The sequence below is a fragment of the Argopecten irradians genome, chromosome 12 (assembly GCF_041381155.1).
Source record: "Argopecten irradians isolate NY chromosome 12, Ai_NY, whole genome shotgun sequence".
In the NCBI taxonomy this organism is placed as follows: domain Eukaryota; kingdom Metazoa; phylum Mollusca; class Bivalvia; order Pectinida; family Pectinidae; genus Argopecten; species Argopecten irradians.
In genome coordinates, this window is record NC_091145.1 from 29,265,503 (window position 1) to 29,281,397 (window position 15,895).

General features: G+C 32.8%; 1 protein-coding gene across 6 annotated transcripts in view; it reads left to right on the forward strand.

Annotated features, from left to right (window-relative positions):
• The window catches only part of LOC138336857 (early endosome antigen 1-like), a 43,603-nt gene that overhangs the window by 17,088 nt on the left and 10,620 nt on the right, over positions 1-15,895 (forward strand). For all 6 annotated transcript variants that reach the window (XM_069286453.1, XM_069286451.1, XM_069286452.1 and 3 more), the window contains 26 exons: positions 868-1,005; positions 1,948-2,034; positions 2,387-2,469; positions 3,045-3,138; positions 3,529-3,582; positions 4,020-4,250; positions 4,477-4,611; positions 4,826-4,954; positions 5,165-5,287; positions 5,614-5,712; positions 6,208-6,330; positions 6,609-6,707; positions 6,953-7,093; positions 7,461-7,568; positions 8,008-8,055; positions 8,415-8,510; positions 9,044-9,133; positions 11,085-11,243; positions 11,615-11,704; positions 12,684-12,815; positions 13,138-13,233; positions 13,795-13,884; positions 14,063-14,246; positions 14,746-14,800; positions 15,081-15,201; positions 15,668-15,766. In XM_069286453.1, coding sequence (XP_069142554.1) covers positions 868-1,005; positions 1,948-2,034; positions 2,387-2,469; positions 3,045-3,138; positions 3,529-3,582; positions 4,020-4,250; positions 4,477-4,611; positions 4,826-4,954; positions 5,165-5,287; positions 5,614-5,712; positions 6,208-6,330; positions 6,609-6,707; positions 6,953-7,093; positions 7,461-7,568; positions 8,008-8,055; positions 8,415-8,510; positions 9,044-9,133; positions 11,085-11,243; positions 11,615-11,704; positions 12,684-12,815; positions 13,138-13,233; positions 13,795-13,884; positions 14,063-14,246; positions 14,746-14,800; positions 15,081-15,201; positions 15,668-15,766 — 2,904 coding nt within the window. The remainder of the gene's footprint in view (positions 1-867; positions 1,006-1,947; positions 2,035-2,386; positions 2,470-3,044; positions 3,139-3,528; positions 3,583-4,019; positions 4,251-4,476; positions 4,612-4,825; positions 4,955-5,164; positions 5,288-5,613; positions 5,713-6,207; positions 6,331-6,608; positions 6,708-6,952; positions 7,094-7,460; positions 7,569-8,007; positions 8,056-8,414; positions 8,511-9,043; positions 9,134-11,084; positions 11,244-11,614; positions 11,705-12,683; positions 12,816-13,137; positions 13,234-13,794; positions 13,885-14,062; positions 14,247-14,745; positions 14,801-15,080; positions 15,202-15,667; positions 15,767-15,895) is intronic.

Consider the following 15,895-nt stretch of genomic DNA (forward strand, 5'->3'; position numbering starts at 1 on the left):
AACATTTAACATTTTGGGTTTGTTAAATTATTTTGCACTATCAACATTCCATACAAGCCTTAGAAAACACTTTTGTTTCTAATGATTCCTAAACAAACATGCTTCCGGTCATGATCAGCCACGCTGATTGAGCCATGCTTAAACACGTGTTGTGTCTATGTACAGTTAAGTCACTATTATAAAGTGAGACTGATTAGGAAGCCAGATGTGAGAGGATTATTAAACAATTCATAATTAGCAGTCATTGTTGTCATATGTTCCCATAGGCCTGCGTATAGCGATCGGGATATGTGCAGGTAAACCAATCACGTGTTACGACAAACCATAGGTGAATTTCAATTGTTTGTATCCATGTTATATTTACATAATTGATTTTTTTTAATTTGAAATTTTGACTGAAATAAAATTCGAGATAGCGACTATTTTTTCTCATTGCATATCTGTGCTAGGGACCAGGAATTGACTTTGACTCAACCGGAGTTTCGAGTCATCGAAATTCGAGTCATCCGATCTTAAAATACATACACAAAGAAGAAAAAAAACAGTACTTCAAAATTAATTCGACTCAAGCGGAATTTTGACTCAAGCGATTTTGAGATAACGAGGTTGGACTGTAATTAGAATGTATCACAGATGAACATAATTATGGTAGCATCTTGATTAAAATGTTTGTACATCATGATTAAAACACGTTTTGCAGATTGAACCAAAATATAAGTGAAGATGGTTCAATTTTAGATTTTTGGTTTGTTTCAGATGTTTAAATGCTGGATACACCAATTTATATTCCTTTTTAGCCAATGATCACCCAAAACTGATATGACATAAATGTAAGACTTATTAATATATATCTATTTTCTTTCCTAGGTATCACAGTCTGTTCATGACAAAGAAACTGCCATCTCTGATCTTGAGAAACAGCTCACTGATCAAAGGTCACAATCACAGGAACTCTTGCATCAAAAGGAACAGATGTGTAACAACCTAAAGCTTGAGCTGGAAAAGGTAATCTTTAAATTCTGATATCAAGGTGAAACATACAAAAAAATAACTGTAAAAAGGGGATATAGGGTGCATTGACCATTCCAAAAATCATTTTATATTAATTGGCAGTTCTTCTTGGACTGAGATGTTATGAGCCAGAGGTATAACTGTATAGGACCTGCATATATATTGATTAAAATATGAATCATGTCACCATAAATTTGGATGAATTTAATTGTGATCATGACAAGCAGGTTACTATAAATGAAAGTTTATTGAAGTAGTACAGAATGAAGACAATTTGCTGTACTTTTAAGTGTACATGTATTGTTTAGTCTTGTTCTATAACAATTGAACATCAAATGATATGAATCTAGACCGGCCACCAGACCCTAAGTTGTTGATAAGATTTTCTCAGTAGAGTTCTAATACTAGATTATCTCCCCCTAGAACGGCCACCAGACCCTAAGTTGTCACTAAAACTTTCTCAGCAGGGTTCTAATACTAGATAATCTCCCCCTAGACTAGCCACGAGGCCCTAAGTTGTTGATAAGATTTTCTCAGTAGAGTTCTAATACTAGATTATCTCCCCCTAGACTGGCCACCAGACCCCAAGTTGTCTCTAAAACTTTCTCAGCAGAGTTCTAATACTAGAGGCCCTAAGGTGTTGAAAAGATTTTCTCAGCGGAGTTCTTATACTAGATTATCTCCCTCTAGTTTGAAACTTAGAATCTGACATGTTGTAGAGACCAAAATGGTCAAGCCCAATTTCAGTGATGTTTTTTAAAGAGGCCAGTTTAGAAATATATGTGCCATGCTGATTATAAATTAAACAAACCTCATCATTCAAATTAGTTGGACTTTTTCAAGATTGGTGGTACCCTGGGGGACACATTGCTAGAAATCAATTATTTGACAAGGAACTAAACATATTTTGATCAATATGTGTCCTGTGTTTTGTAGGAACAGTCCAGCGGGGAAGCTCGGTCATCAGAAGTGGACGGTTTACAGCAACAGTTGTCCAGTATGACACAACACTACCAACAGGAGGTCAGTCAGAGTGGAGTTATCAACCTTTGAATTTATAATTTATTTATGATTAAGATCTCTTGAAATGTTAATATTGTACAGGACAGTTTGATACAATCAATTCATGTCCCACTGATAATTGTAATGATCCATGGGTTTATTTTTTTTTAATTTTTGTTTTCTAAAGATTTTCAACGTATACATGATATTTAGACATAACATCAACAATCACATCTGTCATGGGGTTATAAACACACACAAAAAACAGAAATCCAAGTTGATATTTACTCTATCTTTACATCAGAAATCTATCTGTTCAGCAGAATTACTTACCGTTGCACAATTACAAAATATTGTTTTTGTTTCTCTTTAGTGTACAGCTAATGATGAGCTAAAAACGACCTTGAGAGAAAAAGAGTCCTCACTACAGGAGGAACAGAGGAAGGTCACTTCTAAGTAGGTCACTGTGTCTATTAATAGATTATTTTTGATGATATGATTAATGAGATCCTTTGTGTTGGTATTTTGCGGATTAAATATCATTGTACAGATAGATCAATGTTGTAAAAAATGAAAAAGAGTGCATAATTTTTAAATAAAAAAGTTGATAAATTGCAATTAAGATAGAATTTAGATACAAATATTAACTGATTTTCGCGGTTTGTATGCTGTCTTTCAGAATGAAGAGGTTTCATTATTTTTTATGAGAGGCGGTACAATTGCAATTTCAGAGGATACTTTTCTTTACTATCTATATGCTATCCAATGTAATTGAGCCCAAATAAGGCGGTACTACAGCTTGGTTAAACTGACATAAAGTACCGGGTACTGCCTGATATTGAAACCCCTGAGTATGGTTAAAACAACCAGACACATGGAATATATAATAATATCTATCAACAGTATACAGTGTATGCAGACAAAGATACTTTCCAACATAGCCCCGATGCTTCATAAATTCTACTAGATACAAAGATCCCTTAATATTTCCAACTGAAATGTAATATAGACCCATTTTGTGTTGATACCAGAGAGGAGAAGATCATCTCCCTAGAGAACCAAGTAACATCAAGTAAAGAGGAAGTGACAAGGCTGGAGACTGAGAGGACTAACCTCATTGCCAAGGTAACACTAAGAAACAACTGCTGGGCCAGGCACCATAAAACTATTCTCAGACAAAATATTTACTCAAGCATATACTTTTACATAGGCTTGAGTAAAAAGTTTGTCTGAGAAAGTTTTATGGTGCCGTGCCCTGGTCAATAACTAGGTCAGAAAAAATAATAATCATTGATCCATAGATAATTAGGTCAAATGACCACCTCTGTATAAAGACCATCTGCGTAATAAGACCACTCTCTCAGGGTCCCAAATGGTCAATTTCAACACAATTTCACTTTTGTATAAAGATCACTTGGCTATAAAGACTCTGAAGAACCTTTCTTTGTTCCTGTGGTGATCTTTATAGACAGGTTTGACTTTACATGAGTTACAAATTGTTTTCTTATTTTATAGATAGAAGCTGGAGAAGGTACAGAAACCGTAATTGTTCAGTTAAAACAAGAAAAGGTAAGGAAAAGCACAAATCACAGATTAATCCTATCAAAACTTGGTTATATGTACAAACTTTCAAGTTGCTTTGCAGGATAAGGATATTAAAGAATTCCTTCTACAATTTGTTGAAAGTGCTTATCCCACAATTTATACCAATTACCATTGATACAATTGATACTCATTTCCAACTGTTAACATATGGAATTTTCCTACATGTAGCTTCATATGTATACACTAATGTAACCCTGGTAAATACTAGCTGCAATATACCACTTGACTAGACAGCTGTTCGTGATGTTACAATGCTATATATAAATACCAAATCTTTCCATCACCACATTTTGAGATAACGATTTGTGACTTTGCTGCATTTCAAAGGTTTTTGAGTTGGTGCACTCTCAGTACCATATTTCCCTTCATATCTATGATAATAAAGATTTTTTTTACTTCAGGAAATGTTACAAGAAAAGCTGACCACCATGGAACAGTCTCTACAAACACAAACCACTGAAAATGAGGTCAAAGTTGAGAGCTTACACAAGCAAATAACAGAGGTTAAAGGTCTTTTAGAGGCAGCAGAGGACAAAGGTCAGAAGTTACAGGCGACATTGGAAGAACGTGGAGAACAGTTGAACACCGCACAGCAAAAGGTTCAGACACTGGAAGGGGAGATCAAGGTTAAGGTTAGTTGGTCAAGGTCAAAGTTGAAGGTTCTAGACATCACAGCCTTGAGGTGCAATACAATTTATCAGCTTTTACTCCACTTATATCCAAACTCATTATTTGAATATGTTTTAAAATTTTATTTGAACGTGTACACCAGTCTTTGTACATTCTACGAACTATTCTTGAAAAAACACTTTAGACAGAAAATTTTGGGTTTTGATTTTTGATAGTTGATACTTGCAGGCTGAAGCTCTCCTGGGTTTGGAGGCTGCAAAGACAAGTCAGAGAGTTGACCTTGAGAACCATCTTAAGACAGCTCAGAACATGGTGGAAGAAAAAGGAGCCGAGCTGGATAAACTCCGTCTCCAAGTGGATCAGGTTAGTTTCAAGTTGAAGTCACTGATTTTAAAGATGTTGAGTAAATGACTTGATAGAAAATGGAATCTTTCTTAATTTTCACCATGATAGAAAACTATGATCCACGTTTTGTTTTACTATAATTGACATTGATTGAAATCAAAATTATTTGATAAGCATTTTTTACTACAAATTAACTTCAAGAATCATTTGTGGTTTCATTGTACTTGTAAAGGTACAAAAAGATTTATCATCAAAGAAAGAGAAGATAGTTGCCTTGGAAACAACACAGAAGGAACAGCTGGAAAAGTTTACAGTGTTGTCACAGCAGCATACGAGTCTAGACAGACAACATAAAGAAAAGGTAAGGGGCAGATTGCATTATCAATAGCATTGTCAATGTATATAATCTTACTTCAAAATCAGGTATGCTGAAAAGTATTTATACTGATTACATGAGGATTTTCAGTCTAGACAACTTTTTTTTTATATTCTAAATTATTGTTGGTATTTTCAGAAGAGCTATTAATTAAATTTCAGTTTTTGATGATAACATAATTATCAATTTGATTAGTTGGCAGTGCTAGAGAAGTCAGAAAAAGATGTGAAAGATACCAGAGAACAATTGGCTTCTACTAAGAAAGTTCTGGAGGAGAAAACTGGGGTACTGCTACAAAAGGAACAGGACCTGGATATGGTAAAATGGCTATCAATTTATAGATTTTGATATATTATAATTATTGTTGTTAAAACTTGATCTTCACACTTTTTATCAAAGATAACATGATTTGATTTTAATTACAAAAATTATCCTGATGTCAAAATCCAAGTCAAAATCATGTCTTTATGTCTGTTCCCTGATTTCAATGAAACATCGCTACAGTTGTATTAAAATAACAAAATGGGTACTGCAGAGTATCATACATGTAGATAATCATATAGATGTCATATAGAGTGAAGATGGAATACATCAATCAAGTTTTAAATTTTATCAATTTATCTGAGGCAACTTTGAATTTTCAGACAAAGAAAAACAACAGTAAAGAGATTGGGAAATTGAAAAGTCAGGTAGAAAAACAAACTAATGAAGCAGCAGGTTTGAGTCAGCAACTTGGCACAGTGGTGAGTCTATTATTCAGAAATGAAATACCAAGTATAATTTGTTATTTTAATAGCAGCAGAATATTGCTTGACTTGATTTTTGAATGAAGAAAGATAATCAGTTGTCTCCAAATATAATTATTAAAATTATTATCTTAGTTTGTTTTTTCAAAATCATAAATTACATCAAAATATTGTTTGTCTGAAATCATAAATTACGTCAAAATATTAGGGAATAGTGAAGTTCGAACTTGATAAATACTGAATTGATTTCAAGCCAAGACATTTACAATCAAACCTGTCCTAGCGACCACCTCTGTAAAAAGCCCACTTGTTTAATAAGCCCACTTGGCTAAACAGACCATTTATTCTCGGTCTCTAGGGTGGTCTTTATATACAGATTTGACTTATATCAATATCACAATAATGGATAACATTTGTAAGTGTACCTGTTCAATCTAAATTTCCTGCAAATTTGTGTTAGAATACTTGTTAATTGACTTTTGTTTCGTGTAGAAAGCAGATTTGGAAAAGAAGGAGAAGTCATGCCAGGATCTTACCAAAGAGTTGGATATGACAAAAAAATCTCTTACAGAAAAGACAGCTACACTTAAGGCCCGAGAGGAGGAGATAGCAAAGGTTGGTCTGATTAGATGATAACTAAAGAAAAAAATGCCTCTGCAAACTGTTATTACATCCTTATGATTTCAACCAAAATTGCATGTATTGTCTCTTTTTATTAGTCCCAAACTAATTAGTAAATTAGTAAATATGCATGACAATACATTGGTGTTGTTGAAGTTCCTGCTTGCATGTTACCTAATAAAACTCAAACTTAGGTTGTTGTGTCTGTACTGTAACATGTTATTTATTTGTATTTTATATTAAATATAGAACAATTTGCTCTGAATTGTCAGATGGAGAGGAAACATAAAGAAGACATCGGTGGATTAAAAGAAGATTTAGAAAAGACAAAATCAGTGGGAACAGCATTACAGGAGAAACTACAAGGGGAGGTAATTCAAGTTTTAAACAATTTACACACACACACAACCTTATGTATAGCAACATCTTGACCATAAAAAAAAGAAAAAGAAATGTTTTAGAAATTTTCAATTCTTCTCTCTTTGTTTTTATTGAAGCTTTGGAACATCTCTTTGTTCTTATTGAGGCTTTGGAAGATTTCTTTGAAGTGCTTTTGTTAATTCAAAAGGGAAAATATCACTGCAGGAAAAAGGAAAAATCACGTTGTATTTTTCAGCTGAGTGGTTTACAGAAGGAGAAGGAAAAGCTGCTGGTGGACTGTTCACTGTTAGAGAAGAGTGTCGAGGAGCTACAAAAATCTCTCACATCAAAGGAGGAGTTAATTCAAACAACAAACGAAACAAATAAAAAGGAAAAGGTAAGTGAATGTTATCAAATTTTGCTAGATTCACTCATAAAAATTAGAAAATGATACACAGGTACGACTCATTATCCAGAAAAAATGGTATTATTTGATTTCAGAAATAAAATATTTAGTATCTATTATATTCAGATTAACTGATATTGATTAATTTTCTTTCATAATCAACAAAAACATCATTTTGAATTTAGAAACATATACTTCATATGTGAGGTTTTTTCAAGGTATCTCAATAGGGGCACATTGATATGATCTATCAAAAATATTTTCCCAGAACCTAATTAACAGATTGCTTAACTGTCAATGATGAAAGAATGAAATTGTGATGAATATTTATTTATGATTATGATTGCTTCACACATAGGCATCATTAGAAGATGAGCTGAAGAAAAGTCGGGACCAGCACGAAGCAGACAAAAATAGTTTGACCTCAGAACTACAGGAACTGAAGACACAGCTTTCCACAGAAAGGGTTAGTCTTAAATCCAACCATATCTATGATTGATTACTGTTAAAAAATCTTTAATGTTGCAAGTATTGCTTGTTCAATTGACTGATGATTTCCTGCCTACATTTATGAGAAAACAAATTTTTGAAGTACATAACCACAATGTTTCATCTTGTTTAATTTAAGAATTGAAGGATAACGCTTACTGAATCAAATTTAATCCATCATTGCCAAGTGTAGTTGCTGTAATTGCTTCCTTCATTTGGTCATGGTTGGAGTGGTGGTCTTCCTGCTATTAAGTAACTTTGGTAGCTTACCTCAGTATGGTTAAAGAATTTATATGAAATCAACTTTATTTCCATGCTATCTCTGTGACAATGAGCTAAATTCAACTAATGAAGTGAGCATACTAGATATTTCACAATGATCTTTTCAACACTCATGCCTTTTGTTTCCTCAACAGGAGTTAGTGACAAACAAATCCTCCACTGAGACCAATTTGAAATCTCAGGTAATGTGTTAGTTTTCATTCAATAATATCCGAAACTCTGAATGAGTCTTGACTGTTATAAAATCTTAAAGGATCTAGGACACACACATACATTTGTACAGACTTGGTTTCTCCTGAAAATTTCATACAGAATAATCTAAATTATAATAGGAAAACGTTATTCCTAAATTTGACAGATCAGTTTAATTAACTTAACAAAAATTACAATATTAAAGACCATTATGTAGTCTATGCACATGCACTACATTGTATAATGTTGATCATATCATCTTTAATTATCTAAACAAGATGAAATTTCCTGATTGCTCATCAGAAGTAGTAAGATACCAGACCTTTTAATTTGATATTAATGGCTACAGGTCACTTGCTTGGAGGGTGAAAAAACAGCTTTACAGAGTAATGTAGACAAACTACATGCTGAAGTCACTGACCTCAAGGACAAACTCGAACTTCAGGTAAGGTCAAAGTTTAAGAACAAACTGGAACTTCAGGTAAGGTCAAAGTTCATGGACAAACTCGAACTTCATGTAAGGTCAAAGTTAAAGGACAAACTGGAACTTCAGGTAAGGTCAAAGTTTAAGGACAAACTGGAACTTCAGGTAAGGTCAAAGTTCAAGAACAAACTGGAGCTTCAGATAAGGTCAAAGTTCAAGGACGGGTTGAAATGTTAAGTAAGGCAAGCTTTATGCAAACTTAAAATTCAAAAACAAGCTAATTAAAGCTTCAAATTTTTTTAAAGATAAAAACTGTATCATAGAGTTACAGGATTATAGTAGAAAACAGAAAGGCTGGAGCTTGGGATGAGTATATTTAAGGCCAACTGTAAAGGCCAATACAGGTACAAATAATCAAGAGATTAGTGAATAATTTTAAAGATAACTTGTAGTTGAGAAAAGATTAAAGGTTGAAGAAGGTACCACTGTGAATTGCTTTTCATAATTAAGTTAATGTTCTTTAGTTCATTCAACTTTGTAATCTGTGATTCCAGAAGGAGCAAATAGATTTAAAGGAACAGCAGCTGAAGGCTATGATAGAAGGCAAGGTGTCCGAGGCAGAGGATCTCCAACAGCAGATCAAGGTCAGGTCAAGGTCACAGATGTGATGTCTGTCCTAATGACCTTGCCATATTTTTTTGCACGGTGGTCTAATGACTAAAATTGAAGCTGGTCATATGATTTGATTCATGGACCTGTTTTACACAAATGTTTTTTCATCTCCTAAATTAATTGTAAAAACAACAGGAACATGTTTCAAACATTGATTTCATATTTTAGTCTGGTACTTTTTGAAATTTTAATTAAATAATGAAAGTTAAATTTACATGACATTGTAAAGAAATAAAATAGGATGGCAAATACGATTACCCAAGTTGTATAGAAATCAAAAAGGGTGGGAAATTTGATTATCCTATTAATATAATAAGGCAGAGAGATATATACCTACAATATAGAAATCAAAAAGGGTGGGAAATTTGATTATCCTATCAATATAATAAGGCAGAGAGATATATACCTACAATATAGAAATCAAAAAGGGTGGGATATTTGATAATCCTATTAATATAATAAGGCAGAGAGATATATACCTACAATATAGAAATCAAAAAGGGTGGGAAATTTGATTATCCTATTAATATAATAAGGCGAGAGAGATATATACCTACAATATAGAAATCAAAAAGGGGGAAATTTGATTATCCTATAATATAATAAGGCAGAGAGATATATACCTACAATATAGAAATCAAAAAGGGTGGGAAATTTGATTATCCTATCAATATAATAAGGCAGAGAGATATATACCTACAATATAGAAATCAAAAAGGGTGGAAATTTGATTATCCTATCAATATAATAAGGCAGAGAGATATATACCTACAATATAGAAATCAAAAAGGGTGGGAAATTTGATTATCCTATTAATATAATAAGGCAGAGAGATATATACCTACAATATAGAAATCAAAAAGGGTGGGAAATTTGATTATCCTATCAATATAATAAGGCAGCAGAGAGATATATACCTACAATATAGAAATCAAAAAGGGTGGGAAATTTGATTATCCTATTAATATAATAAGGCAGAGAGATATATACCTACAATATAGAAATCAAAAAGGGTGGGAAATTTGATTATCCTATCAATATAATAAGGCAGAGAGATATATACCTACAATATAGAAATCAAAAAGGGTGGGAAATTTGATTATCCTATCAATATAATAAGGCAGAGAGATATATACCTACAATATAGAAATCAAAAAGGGTGGGAAATTTGATTATCCTATTAATATAATAAGGCAGAGAGATATATACCTACAATATAGAAATCAAAAAGGGTGGGAAATTTGATTATCCTATCAATATAATAAGGCAGAGAGATATATACCTACAATATAGAAATCAAAAAGGGTGGGAAATTTGATTATCCTATCAATATAATAAGGCAGAGAGATATATACCTACAATATAGAAATCAAAAAGGGTGGGAAATTTGATTATCCTATCAATATAATAAGGCAGAGAGATATATACCTACAATATAGAAATCAAAAAGGGTGGGAAATTTGATTATCCTATCAATATAATAAGGCAGAGAGATATATACCTACAATATAGAAATCAAAAAGGTGGAAATTTGAATATACCTACAATATAGAAATCAAAAAGGGTGGAAATTTGATTATCCTATTAATATAATAAGCAGAGAGATATATACCTACAATATAGAAATCAAAAAGGGTGGGAAATTTGATTATCCTATCAATATAATAAGGCAGAGAGATATATACCTACAATATAGAAATCAAAAAGGGTGGGAAATTTGATTATCCTATTAATATAATATGGCAGAGAGATATATACCTACAATATAGAAATCAATAAGACCGTGTTAATGTTAATTAACCGGTATCAGTACCTGGTAATTGTAACCATAGACAGATGGTGTAGAATAAGTTACATATGGACAGATGGTCTTTGTTGTTGATAGGGTGTTAAATAATACAAGCCAATCTATGAATGTTACAGAATCTCACAGGAAAACAGGAGGACTTGCAGACCAAACTATCATCCACAGAGTCTAGTCTACAGGAGCTTCAGACTAAACACGCCGATACAGAGGCAGAGCTCGTCAAGTCTAGAGAACGGGAGACTGAGCTCAATAACTCATTTGACGAGCTCAGTGAGGTTAGAAAGACTTAACAATTCAGATAATTCTATACAAGTAATACCTTATTTTGAGGTTTGAAGAAGTATTCAACAATCAAGAATAAAAGAAACCAAAACTTGAATTACATGCTGTTGTAGAGAGCTTGTCCATGACACAGGTTCTGAACTTTTGGGTAAATGCTGTTTCTATACCAGGTATTAATATACATAATGAAACAAAATAACACTGCAAGATACTCATTTATTATTATGCTGGCTGAAGTTTATAATTGCCTTTAGAGCTGTATTTTATATAAAGCAGCTACATTTTGACATGTTCATTTGCATACGAATCCCTAATATGTGCCTATTTGAAATACAAATGAATATATTTTTTTTCACTTATGCAGGTGAGGAATGCCATGAATACACAGATGGTAGAATTGGATAAAGAACTGTCAGAGAGTAGGTCAAAGCAGGAGGAACTCTCTAAAGAGAAGGTAAGAAAAATTAGTTGTCTGAACTTATTACAATATCAATGTGTTCCTTAATGGGACAATTCAGTGAGGCTAATTCTGTTACATATATGAAGCAAAATTTGACATAAATGTATTGTTCTACATTCCTTATGAAACTATAACAAGAAATATTGACCGATTTCACGACATTGTTAAGTATTTTGATTGATACCGTTGAAATTCCAAATTGTTGATCAATACGATTAAGCAGGTACAACAGGTACGCTGTATCCATATATACCCAAGCCAAAGTCACGCACGTTAAATAAATGCAATACATAACCACTAAGGAGTTGATGAATTTATTTTTGACAAGAACATGCATCTAATAAGGTAAAAACACTACTGTAAAAGCGATTTGAGTAGTTCTAGACAAACATTTCTTTACTACACTGGCAAAGGCCAGGGTTTGGCATGCAAAGAAGACATCTGACCACGATATGTAATGACGGATAGTAAGCGAGTTTGAACATTTCACATACATTTCACTACAATGGGCTTTTCTGGCATATCACAGTAAAAACAGCTAAATTAATTTCTATTAGAACTGGTTTGTTTCCGATATAAGTGCAATTTTTAATGTACTCTCAGACTGAATTTTCCCTTTAAAGTTTATGGATTTTAAGGGTCAACAAATTTATACATTGCCTTGACCTCATGTCTTAAGATTTCATAGGGTTATAAAACTTTGACAAAGGCATGCTTGGATATTACAATGACATATTTTGTGTCAATGAATGGGACTAATTTACATACCATATGATACCCGATAAGGTTTGTGTGGGACTATTGCTTCTATTGGTGATAGAATTGATATATTATTCCCACACAAACATTGTCCGGTATCATGTGGTACATGATCATGGATTAGTCCCATTAACAAATGTGGCAGCGTATTGGCCTTTTGTTCAGTTAGAATACTTTGCTAATCCACATTGTTTACAATGATGTTTGCCTACAGGAGACCATGGAAATAGAACTTGTGGAACTGAGAAAGAATTACACAGAAACAAAGGCTGCAAATGAGTCTTATGAGAACGACATCAAACGATTGTCTTCTCAATTAGAGAATGAGAGACAGGAGAGGAAAACGGTAAATATATAACAGGCCATAGGATATAGAATGAAAGTCAAAGATTCAAGAACATGTGTAAGATTCCAAATACTGTATCACATTTATTTTAAAAAACCGAAGCAGCTTTATTAATCGCTTTTATGTTTTAAATGAAAATTTGCCATTATCTAATCTGTAGTAGAAAAATACTATTATAAGCCTTTGAATAACAAAGTGTTTAAATATTCCAAAATCAGTTATTTCTTCAGTTGAACAAATTGGTATTAATGTAACAGCTATATGTCTGTTAAATGATTTCAAATAATGAAGCCATTTTGTACCATTTTGTTTATATGAACAGGAGGTTTTGGAATTGATGGAAGCAAAGGAAATTCTGATAAACCAGAAACTGGAAATACAAAACAAAATGAAAGAGTTTGAGGATAAAGTTGAAAAGGTAAGATATTTAATTTATAATTAAATATTTATATTGTAGTAATCTGTCTTGTTGATCTTCATAGATTATAATTATATGGAGCCTTATCAATAAATCTGTTCCATCTATGCATATTACATACCTCATTGGTGGGTAGGTTTCCATTATTGTGTGAGCAAGACTCACATTGTTTTTTCTGAAAAGTATGACGTAACGCTTACAAACACTAAACATTACAATCAACTTACCTCTAAGGGCAGATAACTATGTAAGATCCAAATACAGTATAGCATATGACTACAAGATTAATTTCTGGTATTAAATAATGGTATATAGCGTCGAGTCTCTGGACTGGTGACCAAAGGGTTGCTAGTTCAAATATATATTACTTTTACTCACTACTTTCAGGAGAAGTATCTAGTAGAATTCAATCAATCAAGGGAGAAAGACACAAATGAAAGAACAAATTACAAACAAATGCCGGCATGAATAAGCAAATGTCTAGACAATAAAATTGTCATATTTGAAAATAAGGTGATAACAATGAACACAATGCATTGCATTATGTTTTGTTGTTTACAGATTGAACAGGGAAAAGAAGAGACAGAGAAAAAGGCTGCTGAGCTCCAACTTGTCTTGCGTGAAGAAAATTCTGGGCTACAGAACAAACTGGTAAGAGTATTTGATTATTATCTGGTTCAGAAATCCTTGAAATGCAGTTGCTCTCATCTGTCTCATTATTCCTGTGATGTGAAAAGTTCATTTAGATTTTAAAAATACTGTTTCCAGTAATTCATCATTTGAAATATTAATTCTCTATATAAATAGTGCAAGTTTCATTGTATTTTAGATAGAAGAACAAAGAAAAAATGCTGATACACAAAGAACATTGGATGAAGAAAGAGCAAAGTTTGAGCTTCAGACGACGGTTCTTAACGAGAACTTGACCACAATTAGGGGCGATCTTGTTACAGCACAACAGAGTGTGGAGGATCTGACTAAAACCAACGACGAACTTTCTGGTGAAAAACTAGGTATCTGTCAATACAAAATAGATTGTATCCATATAGCTAGCGAGGATAATCAAAATATTTTGTGATATGAAATTGTACTTCTTATATTAATACAAACATTTTCTCTAGGAAATTGCTTAGTGTGGATACCACAAAAATATTTCTTCATGACAATATTGTTTTTATTTCATTAGTTAATGTGTCAAAATCCACACCTATGATGTTGCTTTGCTTGTCTTGAAAACAATAGTATTGATTGCTTGTTAAGTTACAGTACAGTCCAAACAAATTTTGTAAAATCCCCCAGCTTGGTGGTTTGTAGTGGTGCATGTATAACCAAGAAAATCACTGTGTTTTTCTTTTATGGCAATTAAGACTAATGAATATTTAAAATGCTGACCAGAACTTCAAAGACGGGGCTTTTGAAAAAACATCATTGTCTCAATATGTTTTATTATTGTGTGGTTTCATCCATAACGGATTCATTTTCCCATATGTTCATTTTCCCAATTTTCTCTAGAACTAGAAGCTAAGTTAGAGAACAACAATGACGAAAGGAGGATCTTATTAGAAAGGTAAGTTTGAAGGCATCATTAGTAATACCAAAATATGAAAATGTAATACAGAGGGAAATGAAAAAGTATAATTATAATCAATCTATATTAGGGAAAAATTGTGTTATTTTTTTAACACTGACAGCCTTTAGAGAAAAAATGTACAATGTTTTACAAATTACTTGTTGATAGCTGTCTTTACAGATCCTAAACTTTCAGAATTTTCATTATTTGCAAATTTTGTTGATACCGAAATAAATTTAAAACAAAATTCTTGCCCACTGATATGGTCTCTGTATAGGTGTCTGAAGAGTGAAGAGGAGGGACAGAAACTGAGAGAGAAGGCTTCAGAATTGCGGAGGAAATTTGACGATACCCAAGCAGCTCTTCAGGAGTTAGGACGAGAGAACCAGTCATTACAGGTGAGAAAGATGTTCCATAAAACTTAAAAAAGATATCCATAACTGATAGAAGCCGTTAACACCCAGTCTATTACACTTAGAAAACCAAGTATCTCCTGAATTGGTTCAATAAACAAAATCTAGAATCCACCAAGGTTAAAAACACCAATAAAACACGAGAGCTTCAGTGGCAATTTTTTGACAATGTCCTTTTACCTAAATCTATCAAAATTCACTGCTATTCACAAACAAAGAAGTCCAGAAAAAATAACAATATACCTTTTCATCACTATGTAAAAAATAAGACTTGTCATAAGACTTGTCAACTTAAAACTTAGAGTCAATACAATTTCAAAGAATCACCAAACAGATTTTAATGGCATATTTTCATTACCTGGTAGTTTTTGAAAGTTTGATGTTACTGGTCTTCTCAGATTTTTCTTGCATGACAAATGGAACAGTTTATAATCTTACATATTTTCTGTAGATAACTACCACCAAGGTTCAGAGCCGTAAGTGGACAGATGACAGTGAGGTCAAAGAATGTATGAACTGCAATAAAAACTTCTCTGTCACTGTGCGTCGGGTAAGTCTGCTTAAATGATAGGTTAAGATAAAAAAAAATATTTCCCATTCATTTACCAGCTCATTGGATAAAGAGTTGACAATTGCTATGCAAGACAGATATCCCAAGCTGAGGCTATTGAACAATATA